This window comes from Carassius auratus, unplaced genomic scaffold, assembly GCF_003368295.1.
Source record: "Carassius auratus strain Wakin unplaced genomic scaffold, ASM336829v1 scaf_tig00048964, whole genome shotgun sequence".
Lineage (NCBI taxonomy): Eukaryota > Metazoa > Chordata > Actinopteri > Cypriniformes > Cyprinidae > Carassius > Carassius auratus.
The window spans coordinates 9,076-27,644 of NW_020527097.1; the positions used below are offsets into that span (position 1 = coordinate 9,076).

The 18,569-nt window shown below is 38.4% G+C and overlaps 2 protein-coding genes across 4 annotated transcripts in view; one reads left to right on the forward strand and one right to left on the reverse strand.

Moving 5' to 3' along the window:
• Nucleotides 1-1,349: 1,349 nt before the first annotated feature.
• Nucleotides 1,350-10,435, reverse strand: LOC113089236 (transaldolase). Its single transcript, XM_026255961.1, has 8 exons — nucleotides 10,250-10,435; nucleotides 6,110-6,233; nucleotides 5,926-6,033; nucleotides 5,239-5,370; nucleotides 4,888-5,063; nucleotides 2,332-2,529; nucleotides 2,112-2,257; nucleotides 1,350-1,788 (listed from the first exon to the last, which is right to left on the reverse strand). Exons 1-8 carry the CDS (start codon nucleotides 10,344-10,346, stop codon nucleotides 1,756-1,758), a joined length of 1,014 nt encoding a protein of 337 aa, XP_026111746.1. The 5' UTR covers nucleotides 10,347-10,435; the 3' UTR covers nucleotides 1,350-1,755.
• Nucleotides 10,436-10,466: 31 nt separating this feature from the next.
• The window catches only part of LOC113089237 (tetraspanin-4), a 29,534-nt gene continuing 21,431 nt past the window's right edge, over nucleotides 10,467-18,569 (forward strand). The window contains exons 1-2 of one of the 3 annotated variants that reach the window (XM_026255964.1): nucleotides 10,467-10,485; nucleotides 16,464-16,543. In XM_026255964.1, coding sequence (XP_026111749.1) covers nucleotides 16,481-16,543 — 63 coding nt within the window. In that variant the 5' untranslated portion in view covers nucleotides 10,467-10,485; nucleotides 16,464-16,480. Of the gene's footprint in view, nucleotides 10,486-13,385; nucleotides 13,506-14,863; nucleotides 16,544-18,569 lie in introns of those variants that run through there. The other 2 variants (XM_026255963.1, XM_026255962.1) reach the window with 2 other exon arrangements.

An 18,569-nucleotide genomic window follows, 5' to 3' on the forward strand; every position in this document is an offset into this window, starting at 1 on the left:
CACTTTAACTTTGAACATCATAAAAATAATTGCTAAAAATAATAAAACTAACCTATTATCACAAAAGTAATGAGGTAGAACTACATATAATACACAAACATATTCCTGTCAGGGAAACTTATTCAAGTCATCTTGAGATCTTCAACACTGTATTACTAAGCACATCTGGGGCCTGTACTATGATGGTAACTGAACAAATTGAGAGTTACAGGATTAGTTTTGAGGTCACAAAACCAAACCTCTCCAAACCGGCTTTGTTGGTACCATGATGCTGTTAATCAACTTTCTTTGTCAATTCAGGCTTTGATCCTGAGTTTGTGGAGCGCGAGAACATGAATGTGTGACATCACTAGCGAACAGCCAATCATGAGCCTTGCAACACCAAGGAAGTTTGATTTACTTCTCGCGAGAGACCCAGCGAGATTCAAAACTAAAGGTTAAAGGTTTTGCTAAAGGTTAAGAGATTGAAGAATGACAAATTTACATGAAAAATGAATGAGGACTGATAAAATAAATGATCTTGCTCCATCAGTGTAGTCACAAGTGGAACTTGTTAACTTAGAAAAATGTGAAATTTGAAAATATATAGTGATAGAGACTTGAGCATGTAAGTTCAGATTTGTAATTTTTAAAATAGTTCAATCTTTTGATACTACAGCTTATTTATATTACATGATCTGTATACATTAATATTTATTTAAAATAATTTACAATAACTGTTAAACTAAAATTGCTTGTGTGTAAGAGATAAATAATAATATGAATCACAATAATTATATAAATCATAAAATGACTCAGTTACTATCATTAAAGCCAGACTTCTATTTTTTTTTTTTAAGCAAAAGTGACCTTTAATTTGGAGCAAGATAAACTGGAGTGACTTTGTGTCAGACATGTGTCACTTCTCTCACATCTGATTGGTTCACCTTCAGTTTGAGATCTTGAATCCAGAACATAACCTGCCCCAGAGCAGGTTAACCATGCAGCGTAAGATACCATGGCAACGAACACCAATTAAAGCCAAGCTACTTTCATAGCACCTAAAACCCAGGGTTGGCGGAAACTAAGCTGAAACATAGCGGACTAGCCAACTAATCCAGCTTCATGGTACAGGCCCCAGGCCTTTGATATGACTGGCTGAGACACATTTAGTAAAATCACTGTTAGGCAGTATTTTAGGGCTTATTGCTTAAAAGGCTGAACTAATATAGCAAAGCTCTACATAGATGTATTTATATTCAAAACATGCTCAAGACAGTCAAGGAAAAATGTGGATTACAGATCATATTCTTTGAAAGAAGCCAACTGACCAAACAAATAAAATAAGAAAGAAAACCTAACAGCTGGAATGAAGCACTTCTGCTGACAAAAGATGATTTTAATGACAGATAAAATTTCATTTCTCATCATCAGAACATCTGGGTGGCTGAATAGACAACACTTCCCATGCCAGTTTTGTAGAAATGGGTAGAGCTAGTGGGTTACAAACTATTAAAGCTACAGTTATCTTCAAAGCCATTGGTCCTACAGTAAAAGCACAAAGTTTGTTGGTCTGCCGAGAGTTAGTCTGGGTTTATGGTTTAATCCAAACACTCCATTAAGGGCTAAAGGATCAGTTTCTTGTTGAAAAGTGAATGGCTTATAAAACACAGCACACTGTATTCATTCTTAAGACTGAAGTCAGTCACATCTCATGCCCAGAGAGTGCAGTTAAAGCGGCCAATCAGAGGAGACGGTCAGAGTCTGTCTGCTTCACTACTGGCCGTTCTTCACATTAAACATCCTCTCCTGAAACAAACAGAGGAAAAACAGATGATGCTGTATGTGCCGAGGCCCACATCACCCTAAATAAAGTGCAAACAGAAGAAGGACTAACCCAATGCATTTAATAATACTACATACAACTATGCTATAATAGTACAGGTCTCATGAGTCCACCTCGTCAAGGTGCTTCAAATCACCCAAACAGAGTTAAGAGACTGTCGACAGTCACAAAAGCATTCAGATCACATTTCACAAATATGCATTATTTCTGCAAATGTGATCACAGAAAAAAAAAAAAAAAAAAAAACACCTCTCAGATACAAGTTAAGAAAAATGTGTTTTTGTACCTTGATCATGGTCTCGAGTTTGATGGCGTCAGCTGCAAATTTGCGTATCCCATCAGAGAGTTTCTCCACGGCCATGCGGTCCTCGTTGTGTAGCCAGCGGAAGCTCTTCTCATCCAGGTGCACCTGCTCCAGATCGCACTGCTTCGCTGAAAGAGAGAGGAGTTTAAATGATCTGAAGCGGGCGGTTCAGCGTGAGGGACACGTGTCAGCTGATGCTCACCTCCCTGCGGCGTGAGGGAACAGGTCACCGTGCTGTGGTCCTGACTGAGCTCTCCCAGCAGCCCCGGGGAGATGGTGAGCAGATCACAGCCGGCCAGAGCCTTCACTTCCCCCGTGTTCCTGAAGGAGGCGCCCATCACCACCGTCCTGTAGTTGAACTTCTTGTAGTAGTTGTAGATCTTGGTGACACTCTGCACACCTGAGAGAAAGACAGAAGCATGAGCTCGAGTCAGAACAATGTTTCAATGCTCCAAACACACACCTAACCCTAATCACTTATAACTAGGGCTTGATAAAATAATTATATACTTATATCTAATTAGTAGTGCTGGGCATTGATTAAATGTTTTAATTGCGATTAATCATATGCACAAAATTCAATAATGAATTAAAAAGTACTGTATTGAACACTTATTTTAAAAGTGCAATAACATTTGATTTTTCATAATTAATATTTTTTTTTACATGCTCACACTGTACAAATATAGAGTTTACCGTCTGCACATAATAACCACTCTCCTACATGGTTTCTTTATTTGTTTCTAACAGCAGAATTAATATTAATATTTATCCATTTATGGTTAAATAAAAAAATAAAACGCTGTGCCTGCTGCTCATATTTATCACACGGTAAAAATGCCCTTCCCTGTACCACAGTAAAGATAGTTTACGGTATGATATTCATATTTATTTTGGCTATAAATACACAGTGCGCGGTCATAGACATGCACATAATACCGAGTATCATTCCCCATGATTTGTGAATTCAGGTGACCATGTACTTTGGGCCGAAATCTGTTATTTTTTTCGTACCGACTATTAATTGTTTAATGCCTATGACTCCTAAAGATGGACACTTGGAGGAGGGAAACCGCTGTCATCTTCAGCAGCTTGATCTGTGAACTCTTGTCCATAAACCCCTTGGTAAATCCGCCAGCAAGGAATGTGAAAGAAAGGCGTTCTGTATAAAGGTGTGAGTAGAAGTTCATTTACCTAATGAATTGGAAAGCGGTATTCACTGGAACAGCAACCGTATGACAATGAGACACAAAAAAAAAAAAAAAAAAAAAAAAAAAAAAAAAAACGGGAGGCAGAGCAAAGAGAAACACGGCCACACAATAAAATGCAATTGTGTTCGTTTTTTACGAATCGAGCTCAATCTAAAACAATGTTTTTGTATTCCAGCAGTCTGTGTGTTTATTGGTAATAGACATTAAACACGAAGAATGCCTTTCTTTCACATTCCTTACTGGCGGACTTACCAAGGGGTTTACGGACAAGAGCTTTGCTGTGAAAAATTCATATCAAGCTGCTGAAGAAGACACCAGTTTCACTCCTCGAAGAGTCCAACTTATGGAGTTATAGGCATTATACAATTAAGAGTGGCAACGAAAAAAAAAAAACTGATTTCAGCCCAAAGGACATCGTCACCTGAATTCACAAATCATGGAGAATGATACAGTGTGAAATCTGGCTATTTTATAGCCAAAGAAATCTGACTATCAGACCATAAATAAAATTTATACAGAGATGACATCACTGAATTCAATGATGAACTGCCTTTAACTATCATTTTGCATTATTGAGACACTGTTTTCCTAATGAATGTTGTTCAGTGCTTTGACGCAATGTATTTTGTTTAAAGCGCTATATAAATAAAGGTGACTTGACCGGACTTTACTGCGGTCCTCCCGGTGTCTATGGATGAGAATCCAAAACTGGTGGGAGGTTTGATTCAAGTTTGATTCAGATTGAGCTCAATCGTATCGATTAAGGTGTTTACATTATGTTCTTCAGGCCGATTAAGCCGTCAATCCAATTACAAATGGATTATTTGGTTACATGTAAACGTAGCTGGTCACAGTTGTGTGTCTCAAAAATGCACCGAATATGCGTTGTGTGTGAATGTATTTCTCTTATATTCTGAATGATGAATGCAGCCGCAGCACATCGTGTGGCTTCAACTAATTAAAATAAAAACATCAAAATGCAACAAGGACCCTAAACTCATCTCTGCATCAGGTTACATCTCGTGAACCGTGTATTAGCTTCCTGAAGCACAACTTGAATTCAATTCTACCATTTCTGCATCTGAATGAAAATTATTATTTTAAATTTGACTAATATTCCTTTTTTTGATTCCCAGTCGCAGGCACTCATTTCACTCATTTCTACATGTGTTTGTTTTCTTTCAGCTCTCACTCCTATAAATGAAAAAAAAAAAAAAAAAAAAAAAACTATCCTGCGCTTTATTTTGTTATTGATGGTGTACCGACAGCGCTTTATTGCCCAGGCCTCAGCTCAACATCGAACTCTTTGCGCTCTTTGTCCATTGCTGAACGTTTCCCTCTATGGAGATAGATTGACTGATCTGGACTGCCGCCTTAAACTAGAGCAGGCGAGCACACAACGAAACGCCCGGTGTGTGATATCTGCACGATCACATGACACTGCGTCCTGCTTCACAATACACCTAAAGAGCACTATGTGCAGGATACGAGATGACGAGTGTTTCTCTTCGAGCTAAAAATAAAACTTCTGTTATCGGAGAACATGCCTGGATCTTCATGGGGCTCGTAGTTTTTGCGGTCTGTGTTTTCTTTGTACCAGTCCAGGATACGCCCCACGAAGGGCGAGATGAGGGTGACGTGAGCCTCTGCACACGCAACAGCCTGAGCGAAGGAGAACAGCAGAGTCATGTTGCAGTGGATCCCGTCCTTCTCCTCCAGCTCCCTGACAAACACACACACACACACGTCAGCAGAGCAGCTCTCGCTCAGTTTATTAACACAGCTGTATATGAAGCAGTCAGCTTCACATGGTGTTTGTGGTCATGACGGCAGACAGAAGCAACACCTGAAGATGTGTGACACACAAACATCATCTTATAATCTTAATACACACTCACTGTCCGGCCTGAATGCCCTCCCACGTGGAGGAGAGTTTGATGAGGATGCGCTCCTTACTGACTCCTGCCTCCTCATAGAGAGAGATGAGCCTCCGAGCACGAGACACCATCGCCTCCTTATCGAACGACAGCCTGGGTCACACACACACACACACACACACACACACACACACACACACAGATGATTCAAAAGTCATGTGTGTGTTTTAGTCTCTCTCTTGGGTGTGTGTTTATCAGTAAATCTCTGGTTCGCACAACAGCACAAAAAGAGGATTATGAGCAGTAACATTGGTGTGGAAGAAGAGCAGCAGGAAGTGTCCCGTCACCAGACACAAGCGCTGCTTTCATCCTCGAGTCTCAGCTCCAGCTCTTTAGGACACAAGGAAATGTGGACGGAGGATTCAAAAGAAATCAGTGTACTGGAATATTCTTGATTACACAAGAGTCATTTTAAAGGTCATCAGCTGCGCTCTTTATGTGACGTTTCATTATTAATAGGAATAATGAAAGCTGCCCTGTTAAAATATGTTGAACATTTATACTGCAAAGATAAAATGATTGTGCCGTATGTGAAGATTGGGGAGCATTTATTATTTTTTTTAGAAACTCTTCTAGATAGAGTACACTCGTGTGTGGTCACGGAGCACTGCTCTGGAAGAGTCCTCACTACGGTCACATCACTCTTACCTGGCATCGACTTCAGTGGAGACCCGGCCAGGAACCTTCTTTAAGATCTCCAAACCGAAGTTCACAAACAGCTTGTCCATGGCATTGGTCACCTGCTCCTCCTCACTCCTGCGATCACAGAGAGACACACATTAGACCTGTGAGGAACTGACAGAGATCAGATCCGTGTCCTCCGGGCTCTCACCCGCCGTTAGCGATGCCGTATTTGATGGCCTGCTCCACGAGAGGCTGGTAGATGGACATCTTCGCTGCAGCCAGAATCAGAGAAGGATTGGTGGTGGCATCCTGAGGCTTGTACTCTTCAATAGCTGCGGAGAAGAGCAAACGAGGAAGATTACAGCGAGTGCAATCTCAGTGTTCATGAAGACGTCTAGGTCACATAAATAACTAAAGAAAAAAAGACTGAACCATACTTTGTATAGGAATAAAATATATATTGAATATCAATTATATTTATTAATCATTTCAGTTCATTAATGTTAACAGAAGCAACTTCTTCATTTAAAAATATTAGTTAAATGTTGAAACTAACCTAATCTAATCTAGAGGGCCATCTTTAACCATCTACACAAAGGCCATAGCATTGAAATTACATACATATGAATATTGTACGTATACTCACACTTTAATTGCTTCGATTCTAGAACACGTGATGATCATTTAATCAAAATAACAAAATATGGCAGTCGCAAAAAGTGCAGCGCCGCGTCTAGAGACACACATTTCAAGCAGATGTCTAAAACAGATCATTTAATCACCAAACGGGCGAAAGTTCACTTCAAGAATGGTCAAAAGCAGCATGTATGGGTTTGAGGTTCAGTTTAAAAGAGCAAAACCCAAAGAAAATGTGATCAATATTATAGCTCTCTAAATGAAGCATTCATGTGTGAATCATCATATCAGTGTGCTTTCTCCTAACACTGCAACTTCACTAGCGAACAAATGCATTAATGTGACCAGCTTGATATTAACTAATGCCAATAGATTGTAACAATCAAGATACAATAGAAAGAAAATAAAACCTTGACAAACCGTGTTCGGATTCGGCCAATAATTTTCATTTCAATGCACCCCAAACAGAAATCAGGAGTAATTTTTTTTTTTTTTTTTTTTTTTATAATGAGAGAGATCTGTTAATGAATCACACATTACGGGTTTTGTGTATTACACATGGATTCTGATTGTCAATGTTTTTATCATTCATCAGCTAAAGGAGGAGGAAAACACCTTTACATACACGTACTAGTATACATAAGCTTTCAGCCGAGCCATAGCCACACACACACACACAGAGAGACACAGAGACACACACACAGAGAGAGACACACACACACAGAGAGAGAGAGAGAGAGAGACACACACACACACACACAGAGAGAGAGAGACACACACACAGAGAGAGAGAGAGAGAGAGAGAGACACACACACACACACACACACAGAGAGAGAGAGACACACACACAGAGAGAGAGACACACACACAGAGAGAGAGACACACACACAGAGAGAGAGACACACACACAGAGAGAGAGACACACACACACACCAGAGGTGGAAAGGAACGAATTACATTTACTCGCGTTACTGTAATTGAGTAGCTTTTTTGTGTACTTCTACTTTTTAAAGTAATTTTTAAAATCTGTAATTTTACTTTTACTTAAGTATATTTTGTTTGAAGTATTGTACTTCGCTACATTTTAAAACACATTAATTACGGAGTAAAAAAATAAAAATAAAAATAATAATAATAATAATAATAATAATAATTCGCTCCCTGGAAACTACGTCAGTAAATAATGGGCAGGAGAACAAACTGGCGCTAAAATCACAAGAAAGATGCAGACGGACAAAACAGGCGTTAGTGGTGCAGACACTGCTGAAAACGAAACCCAGTCATATTCTGAAGTTGAACTCGAAGGAAATGAAGCGAACCCCTGGCCATATTTATGCTCTATGCAGTGTAAGCTGTGCTTACCTAGAGACACCAAACTAGCAGCTTATAAAATCTCGACATCAACCCTTCGCAAGCATGTAGAAGTAAGCTAAATAATTGCATCGTTGCATTGGTGGTTAAAATGAAGCTTTGACATTTTAGCAAGAGGTTTTGCACAAATTAGCCAAAAAGACTGGTGCGGAGTGTGTGATATATCTGGGATATATGGTCTGCTATAATATCATTGTTGTTTTAACAATGTGCGCGTGCATTTACAGTGCGTTCTTTCACTGTGATTCAGTCTGTTAAAATGCATTTAAACTGATCACAAAATTGAAGATATAGGGGCAGAAAATGTACATATATAATTTTCAAATAGTAAATGAAAATCACACAAAGAATGCCGTCTTTTCCTCCAAAAATCATCATGAGATATATATATATATATATATATATATTTTACAACAGGTCAGTAAACAAGTTAATTAAGAGACTTGCGTTTTAGATACCATATTGCCTGTTTTTGCTCTATTTTTACAACAAAAAATAATTCCAAACATAGCCACCGAAGCACAGTTTTACGTCTCTGAGCAACGTGACAGTGTTTCGTTCCTGAATGAATCAACCGTTTAAATGATTCGGTTCAATCGCAATGACTCACTTATTAACAGTGACTTGCTGACACATACTGGCCATTTTAAGTTCACAATTAAAGTGTCTTTTGATTTTTTTTTTTTTTTATAATTTATTTCTTATTTCAAATGAGTATTCAACATTTTATGTCTTGTATATCAAAACATTATTCATGCATTTGTAACTGCAGGTTAAATGCATTCTTGTCCTGCACTAAACAGTGTAATACATCTAAATGTCACTTCCGAAGCAGCTTCTGCATTTCCTCTGCATTAAAAGATGAGTTTGTTGATACTGATTTGCCTGGAAACAGCCCAAATTTCTTATTCTTCTAAATAACTGATTTCTTGAATTAAAAACAACTAGTTTGAGATTAATAGGCCTGTGCCAGGGGTGTCAAACTCAGTTCCTGGAGGGCCATATAGCCCTGCAGAGTTTAGTTCTAACCCTGCTCCAGCACACATATCATGTAGTTTTCAAATAAACCTAAATGATTAGATTAGCTGGATCAGGTGTGTTTAATTAGGGTTATATCTAAACTGTGCAGGACTGTGGCCCTCCAGGAACTGAGTCTGACACCCTTGGTCCCATTTTTGCCTCCCCATCACTGTTAAAATGTAACCAAGTAATTTTTACTCTGAGTTAATTTTAAACAAGCTACTTTTTACTTTTACTTGAGTAGATTTTTAGACTGGTACTTTTACTTGTACTTAAGTAAAATTTCATTCATGTAATGGTACTTTTACTTGAGTAGAATGTTTTTGTACTCTTTCCACCTCTGACACACACACATTGATCGAGCGCCTCATCATGACACTGCAGAAACAGCAGAGAGGGCAGTTTCTTCATTAAATCACTTCTTCCTGGAGTAAAAACAAACTCTGAGAACACTGATCAGTGCTGAGTTTCACAAGACAGGGTTAGGCAAGGAAATCAATCTGATGCAAGTTACAGCCGTGCGATTCATGCAAGAACCAACTCTGTATGTGATCCGAAGCTCCTGTCTGTGTCCTGATGAGTTACAATGACGGTCAAGAACAACTTAATTTAAATGCAATCTAAAATAACACTTTTTTACAAAGTTCGTGTATAAATCAAGATAAGGCTTAGCCTCAATATTAGTGATTGAACTATTATCGTGTTTTAACCACCTTCGATAAGATCTGATTCCATCATTAAAGTTTTTTCGGTTTCAAGAGGAAACGATCCAAATCCAGATAAAAATGTATCAATATTTTAATAAACGCAAGTAAGATTAATATTAAGAAGCAAGGCATTCCGTAATTAGTCGGGTGACAATCGCCCACTTTCTAACATCTGCCTCTCGGCCAATCAGAGAGTCCGTCTCTGTAGAACGCTTAATATTCATGAGATGAGACTCTTCGCTTCCGGGTCTCGGCATGATTCCACGGAGTACTGTATAATTTTTTTTTTCCATCACACAGATTTAGTTTGCATTAAACCAATCACCGAGATCACGTGTTTTACTCAGCTCTAGTTAACTCACTATTTAAATGTAACCATTTCATGAGTTCCGCTAAACCAAAACGTGCTTTCCTATTTACCGTAAGTGAGAAGACACTAGTTCCTCCCTGTGGGTTAGCTTTAGTAATCATTAACCAAATAACGTGCAAACTTTTTTCTCAGCATAAGTTAATCGACGCTTAATGAAGTGACGCATGAGCGCTTATAAACTCTCTGTGCTCTAAACTGACTCAACATTAACTAAGTTAACAGACAAATCTGTAAGAAAAGTACCGTTAAAGTCGCCCGTGTCTGCAACGACCACAGTGTATTTCTTGATCTGCTCCAGCGCAGACTCCATCTTTCGCCGTTTGTCCGGTGACACAGACATAATCCAGAAAAACCGAGCTTTTATAACCGAGCGGACAGAGACGCGACCGTCAGAGAAGTGCGGCAGATACGCGCCTGCGTGGGGGCGGGGCCACGGCTCATGACGCCATCGCCTAACAACCAATGATGAAGCATTAATGGTGAGTTCAAGTCCTCCTGGGAAGTTCGTATGCACGAGGTGGGAAGTCGGTCGGAGAAGGAGGCGGGGTACTTTCTCTTAATTAAAAACACAAAAATACAGCAATGTTCTTTAACTCTTGTTCTAGAAAATAAAGAACAAAGAAATGTGCATTAGGTATACTTCGTTTTTTAATGTTTTAAATTATTTTATGAAGCCGCTGCCAACTTTATTGTTACAATTTGCATTGTTATATTATAATGACATCATATTATGCGTCGTCGATTACTGCGCTGTAAATAGAAAAGCCTGACAATATCACATCGCAAAACCTTTAAGTATTGTATATTCTATAAACTGGTTCTTCAAATCTGATTGGTTAATCACAATGTTGTTCCAGGGACAACAAAGATGTCCCAGGAACATGTCTCACTTGGTAAAATCATTTTCTGCGACAATAATCAATTTGGAATTACCTGGAATGACATCAAAGAAAGCTCAATGATGGGGTCACGCAGATTATCATATAACATAAATAAATATTGTAATTTAATTTATTATTAAAAATTTTTACAAATATGTATCTAATAAATACAGTCCAAATGTTTTATGTTTTGTATAATAACAAAATTTATTGTAATCCCTCCATTGAGGCTCTGCTTTATCGTTAAATCTGACTAGTGACTTGTATTTACTTTTATTTTAAAATTACTTTTACTAAACATTGAATTAATTGAAGAGATTAACACATAATTTGCGACATGATTAATTAAAGTAAACATATTTCCAGGCAACTCTAAATGTAATCTGTTATAATAACTTTATAACAATGGTATTTTGATCATAAACAGTGAAAATTTCAGGGTGTATTCCAGAAAGTGGGTTTTGTTGGAAACTCAGAGTTTGTTAACCCCAGAAAAATTTTTATTTTTTTATTTTCGGTTCCAATAAAAGACAAAACTAAACCTCTGTGAACCTGGGAACAGGTTTTCTTTGGTAAATCCAGAGTTTCTTTGTATCTCTTTCCATTTTTTAAAGCTTAAAGAATGTTTAAATACCTGATTCATTCACTCTTCAAAATGAGTTTTTATTGCTGAGATTTTTGCCTTATTTCAAGTAACACTTACAAATATCTAACAATTCTTAAATCATGACACAATTTCTATATAAGAAAAATATATAATTATTCAGTCTTGTGTCCTGGGGTAAACAAGTAAAATTAATTCTCAGTGTGGAAAGAAAAATAGTCTTCGAAACCAGATTATTTTTCTCAACGGACCACTTTCATTTTCATCAAGAAGACACAGAATGGCATGTTTTTTTTTTTTTTTTGCATTTTTTTGCATTTTTATAAGGGATCCTGTAGATCCCTAAGAGGATCCCATAGAGGAGGCTGCATTAGTTCGCAGGGAGTTAGGTTTACATCAGGGGAGGATTTAATTTAATTTATTTATTTTGCCATATATACATAAATATTTATTTGAACAGTCCCATTTTTAATGATAATGTTCATTGATTCACTGTTGCATTGGTTGCATTGCATTGGTCATCTTTATGTTCTACAAATAAAAAAGCATTTTCCTGTTGGATTTTAATATTGGTATTGTGGCTCCTCGTCACCTGTCAGTGACTCTTGTGCAGGTTCTGAATAGAAGTCATCACACAGAAGTATTGTTTTACATTACCCTAATTTAAAAATGTAACGTTACATTTAGCAGACGCTTTTAACCAAAGCATCTTACAGTGCATTCAGTCTATACATTTGTTTTTTTACACCAGTTTGTGTGTGGTCCCAGGAATTGAACCCACAACCTTTGCACTGCTAACACAATGCTTTACCACTGAGCCACGGGAACATCATGTTGCATGATCTAATTATGTGATAAAGCATTAGACTATGTGGGAAAAGCTGCAGCATTAAAGTCATGTAACGTTAGCCTACACTATTTTAACTCTTGAAGCTTTACCTAATTTAATGTTTTTATGTGTGATACCATGAAAATTAATATTAGTTCAATTAATTACATCTCTGCTAGTTTTCACCTCTGATAACATTGATTCAGAAATTAAAGTTAGGGAATACGGAAGTCTTTTTGGCAGGAGCTGTTGCCATGGTGAATCCTAATTTCAGAGCTCCATTGAGCTTGTCTTTTCATAGTTGTGGTGCACGCACTAAAACACAGTCAACCTACTCAGAGTGGATTGAACTAACCCTGTTCAGCTGTTCTGAAACCAAAAACTCAGAATTTGTTGAACCTCCTTTCTGGAATACACCTCAGGAGAATATTGTGTCAACATTGTAATATTGATCAGCAGATGAAAGTCTGGAGTGAAAGTATTTAATTGTCCTATGAAACTGTGAGCATGTGCATTTGAGCAGCAGGTGACACTAGTCTACTGTTTCGAGTCTCTCCGTGTAATGAATCATGTTTCAAAGTGATTATTTATTTGGGGTGGTGATGGCGCAGTGGATAAGATGCATGCCATTGGTTGGAGAGACCTGTGTTCAAATCCACTGTGAGACACCAATGTGTCCCTGAGCAAGACACTTAACCTCTAGTTGCTCCAGAGGCGTGCGACCTCTGAGAGAGATATATATAGCAATTGTAAGTCGCTTTGGATAAAAGTGTCAGCTAAATTAATAAATGTAAAATTTCATTTGTTTGAAAGATTCAGAAAGTCTTGTCTCATCACTGATGAAAACTTGATACATCTTGGCAAAACCATATATGTTCAGTAACCCCTGAGTCTTTAATTTACACTAAATGAACGCCAAGTTCAAGTTTACTTCAAGTTATTTTTATTGCAGTGAGATGGTAGAGAGTTTCGAAGTAGACAAAAATGAGAGGAAAACCCAAATTCTAGTCCTTGCAGAACATAAAAATAGAGTTTGGGTTAAGAATAACATTCCAGCATTCTTGAGATGCCTGGTGTCGGTCCTCCCAGAGCCAGAGCAGACCAGAAACAGCCATGAAAGCACGCCATGAAGAAACAGCACCTTTAGAAGATCGAAAATCATAAGACAGTAGAGCAACTGAGGAGGTGAGTGACCTAGAAAATCCTTTATTTTGTTCAGTTCAGACAAAGCAATGATTCAAACAAATATCTGCTAAAGTCACATTTCAAAACATCTACACTATTGCTGTCACTACTTGCTCTTTTCTTCTGGTTTCTCACAGTATAGCACTTTATTTCAGTTACAGTGGATTAAATATTACTGGTCGATTACTTTTTATAATAATTTATAGCTAATATTATAATAACTGCTTGCAAAATCTCTGCCACAATATAACTATCCGCACTGAAATCCACTCAAAGAGTCATTCTAACGTACTGTATTTCTTCAGAAGATCTCGCCACGTATTTCCATCGCATCACAGTCTTTCATTACAAAGATAATGATGATGTTCATGTGCAATATGTTTACGGCGCTAAGGGCCCATTTCCTGTAATATTCCGCTCTATATTAACTGGCAGATGAGAGAAAGAACATAACATAGAACTTCAAAAAATTCAACAGATTTCAATATAACATGATATTTAAATAGGGAGGGTTCCACAAACAAACCGTATAGGGCAAAAAAGGCTACTTTTATATACATATATTTATATTTGTAATACAAATCTCATTTTGTTCATAATTTTAAAATTTTGTAAATATATTAATATATAGTCTAGATATATTTTTAGGCTTCATGATTTATCCTTATAGATGTAAAAGCTGAATGTCAGCCCTGGCACCTTGCTTTATTAACGAGGATGGGAAATTAAGGAGCTTTGGTCTTTTTATGTTTTGAGTCATTCATTCCAATATCATACACAATGCTTGTGTGCATTTGTTTGTATATGTGCTTTTAAACCTTATCAGATTCACCATTGATTTGCTTAGACAGGGTTAGAGAGAGACTGTAGAGGTTTGGATCAGAAGATCTGAGCAGAGAGAGACCGCAGCGCTCGTGATCATTAACGCAGGATTACTGAGGTTTAGAGAGACTCTCTGCTAATGAGGTTGGCTGCATTAATGCTAGTTGGGAATAAAAGAGTTTAACGGGAGCATATGAGACGTTCACAACCCTTTGCACAGCAAGACCTTATTATGCACAGGTCTCAATATTTTGACAGCTAATGTTTATATGTACACACACGGCTGTATGTGTTTGCTTTGTACTTTTAGTTTTGTAGTAATTTGTTTAACAGAAACATCTGCGAATATGACACATATACCCAAGAAAAGAAAAAAATATATAAAAATATGTTTTCACAAGAAGAAATACATTCAAAGAACTGATTCAAATAATGATTAGCTCACTCAGATGCATACTGCGTATTCAAATTCAAAAGAGTCTTAATTATCAAATGTTATTTGTGCATAACAGTATCAAAACAAAGACACATTGCCATTTACTCTAATCGTGATGAATGTCAGTGAGCACGTATCGTGCTGATACATGCCAGCAGCTCATGAATACAAGACAAAAACAGGAAAACAGCAAGAGAGATGAGGAGAGATGAAGAACCAGAAATGAAAGAGTGTGTTGCAGAGAAGATATTCTGCATCACACAGCTGTAATAACTAGTTTGGCTCTGAGATGTAGAATAGCTGTGAGCTGAAGGAAGATGGTGAGCAGTGGAAGACGATTGGTTGAGCTGTGAGGAGGCGTGGCCAGAGTCTGAATGATTTGTGCGACAGTTACCACAGAGAGAGAGAGAGAGAGAGAGAGAGAGGGGAGGCGAGAGACTGTGTGCATTCAGCATGTGTGTGTGTGTGTGTTCGAGAGGGTGTACGAGCGCAGGAATAATCGCAGGAAAGACAGCAAGAGACAGGCGGTGTGGATCCTGTTCTGCGGCAGATGTTGGGCTCTTGCCTCCCGTGAAGACTGTGCTTTATACCTGGAGAGACGCAGCAGAGGACAGAAGAGGGTCGATGGAGTGAAGCTATTAAAACCCAGAGTGTGAACGCTCTGAATCCAAAGACAAAGACGCAGAGGTAGAAGGATAAAGAAGAGGCATGAATGAGGAAAGAAACTGACTGTTGGTTTGCAGAAAATGAGAAGCAGAATAAGGAACAGGGTGGAGAGATGATGCATCGGATCAAAATTGAAGATTTAACCTCAACTGGGAAAACAGGACAAGCCTCTATGTATTAAATAATATTAATAATAATTCATGCTATCTGGGAAAAAAATATTGGATTGTGAGCAGGACTTCTTGTTGTTCCCCTAGTAGATGTCCAACAGGACAAGGGTTGTTCATTTGTTAGGAGGCCAGGCCAGAGGCACGAGTGCCAGCATGCACATGTCAGAAATCAGTCTGGTTAAATGGATGGTTGTAAAGAGGTTAACTGCCATGCATCACTGTGGTAAGACATCTTCCCTAATGAAGCGACATTAGAGCATCTATGCCATTGATTGAGGCTCCATAAGGATTAATTGCATTGCAGGAAATTACTGAAGTGCATGTGAAAGATATTGAATCAGAAGTTAAAAGTGATCAAACGCTGCTAAGGACTGTGGGTGGACCTTTGCTGGACTTTATTTGCTTGTGAACCAAAGACTGCTGCCATCTTCTCAAGTACCTGCTTTAAAAAAAAATCTATACTCCTTTTCATAAAAAACAAAACAAATAATGGCCATGTTTTAATGATTGTGGGCTTGTGATTTCCAACTTGCTGTCTTATCACTTTTCTTACTTTAGACTTCATTCTTGTAAAAGTGGGGATCATTTGGCCCCTGGGGGTCCGGGCTGCCCCGGCCCCGGCCCCCAAACCAAAAATGCGTCGCTCTAGTACAGATGAGACCCCGTACCGCCGGAGTCCGTCTCTGGACAGCAAGGGGTCGGCGCCTCTGCGCTACAGCGGCGAGTACGAGTACCACAGCTCGCCCTTCGTCTTCGGCCTTCGTACCACACCGGGCTCAAAGAAAGCTACAGCCAGCTACACCACGGCACAGGGACGGAAATATGTGGTGTTTTACCTCGACCTGTCCCTCATCTTTCTTCTAGAGCTGCGGCGCTGCAGGATGGCCGAGGGCTGCCTGAGGGCACTGAGATACGGGATGGTTTTCTTCAATCTGCTCTTTTGGGTGAGTGCGAGTCCTGTATATTTCGTCTTTTCTGTTATTCTGTTCAAATAGCTCTGCTTGAGAGTCAGTGTTAAAGGAATAATTCACTCAGGCATGAAAAACTGCTCAGTATTTACTCATGTTGTCCTAATACTGAATGACTTCCTTTCTACAGATGTTTAGCTGAATGTTTGAAATGCTGTTTTCCAGACAATGACAATGATAGTGAACACGTTTTGTCAAGCTCCAAAATTGACCAAAATACCATAAGCATGATCATAAATGTAGTCCATGTAACTTGCTTTATATTCCTAAGTGATTCTGAAGAGAGACTGGCCTTCATGGTTTTATATGCTCTGTTCGCTGGTGTTTCTGAGATGATGTAGGCCTGCATTAATTGTCGGTGTGTGATTACAACAGATCAGGCATAAATTACTTAAAAAGAAATGTTTCTTTGTTTAGAGAGTGTCTACTAAAATCATTAATGTGGTGCTTGTGGTGTGCCCTTCCACACACAGATTATAGGGATAGAAACACATATCTGGATTTTTTTTTTTTTTTTATATTAAGTTTTTATAACATTTTTCCATTTGCTCTCGAAAACTGCAGAGATCTGTTTTGACCAAGCGGCAACTTCCCGCTCTCTCTCGTGAAACAGACAAGGAAGTGACTAAAACTGCAATTCATCGACTGGCCGATTGAGGCTGGCTGCAAAAGGGAGTCAATTCCATAGATGCCCAATGTTAAAATGGCCAACTTTACAGCATTAAATTAATTATGACAGGTGGATTGTCACTGCCGTTGCACTAAGTGGGCGTGGTTTCAGCAACCATATCCCGCTTTCTTGCCATGCCATGAGTGACATGCGTGAAGCGCTGCCAAGATGGTGATGGCCTGCTCTGCACACTTTTGGCTTCAAAAACACTCTTCAGAAACCTATGGGTGACGTCTGATTGGCCATTGCATTCAGCACACGACAGCCACGTCTGTGATTGGTTACAACACTTAACGCTGTTAAACTTTCAGTAAATAGAAACCTTCAGTGCTCTTCACAGAGTGTTTAAGCATATAGATTGGGGAGTTTAAAAATCTGCATTTATCAGCTGTAAGACGCGAGTGAAGCTCTCTTACTGTCTTTTTAAACAAAAAGTTAAACATTATCACCATATACACAATATTTCCTAATTTTATATAATCATCAAAGATATTGTTGATATTGCTTATATTCAGTGTTTTGGCCATTCGTAACAGATTACAATCAAAATCTCCTGACCTTGTGATCAGATCACCCAAATCTATTTAATGCTGGATGAAAATAGGGCCATTCTTGCATTCAAGCTGTGGAATTTTTTATTTGTTAGTCTATTTTCTGCCTGATCTTGATGGGGTTAGAGAGAGTTGATGCTGACGCATATTAATTTCATTCACTCCCAAGAGATGAACACTTTAGGCCTTTGCATACTGAGTCCAAAAGTCGCATGCGAAATTTTAGCACGTCCAAAAATAAATTTGACCTCATGTTATGTCTATCACGCTTTGCACACTGCCTCCAACACTTTTGTCCGTCCAAAAAAAAAAATTCAGAACAGGTTTGATTTTCTGCACTTTTTGCATCCATCAAACCCTAAACTGCAATAAAAACTCATTTTGAAAGAAGTTTTGACAACTCAGAGCCACTGTTAAACTGATGGCAATGGTTAGGGTTAGGGTTATAAATCGCCAGTGCTCAGATACCTACAATAATATATATAAATAGTATTGTATCAAAAATAAAACAAATATTATTATATCACAGCTATAATTATAGCACACCAAGTCCCTGTTAACCGTGTGTGTGTGTGTGTGTGTGCGCGCGCGCGGTACCTTAGACATAAGATACTTCAAGTCTCTGTTCAGGATCAATTGATTCAAGGAAATTGTTGGTCTTTTTTTTATATGTGGCTCCAGTATCGCTAACAAAACATCAAACTGAGCCATTGACATTCTAAAGTAAACTTTGAATTGTTCTGATAATCCTGCTCTTCTTAATTAGGAGGTGGAACTCTCC

Excerpts from the sequence above, each read along its gene's own strand:
- LOC113089236 (XM_026255961.1), bottom strand. The coding sequence starts at position 10,346 with ATGTCTGTGTCACCGGACAAACGGCGAAAGATGGAGTCTGCGCTGGAG. Across the intron at positions 5,064-5,238 it reads GAGGGCATTCAGGCCGGACA|GGAGCTGGAGGAGAAGGACG; the intron begins GTGAGTGTGTAT and ends TGTGTTTGTCAG. Across the intron at positions 1,789-2,111 it reads AACTCGAGACCATGATCAAG|GAGAGGATGTTTAATGTGAA; the intron begins GTACAAAAACAC and ends TGTTTGTTTCAG.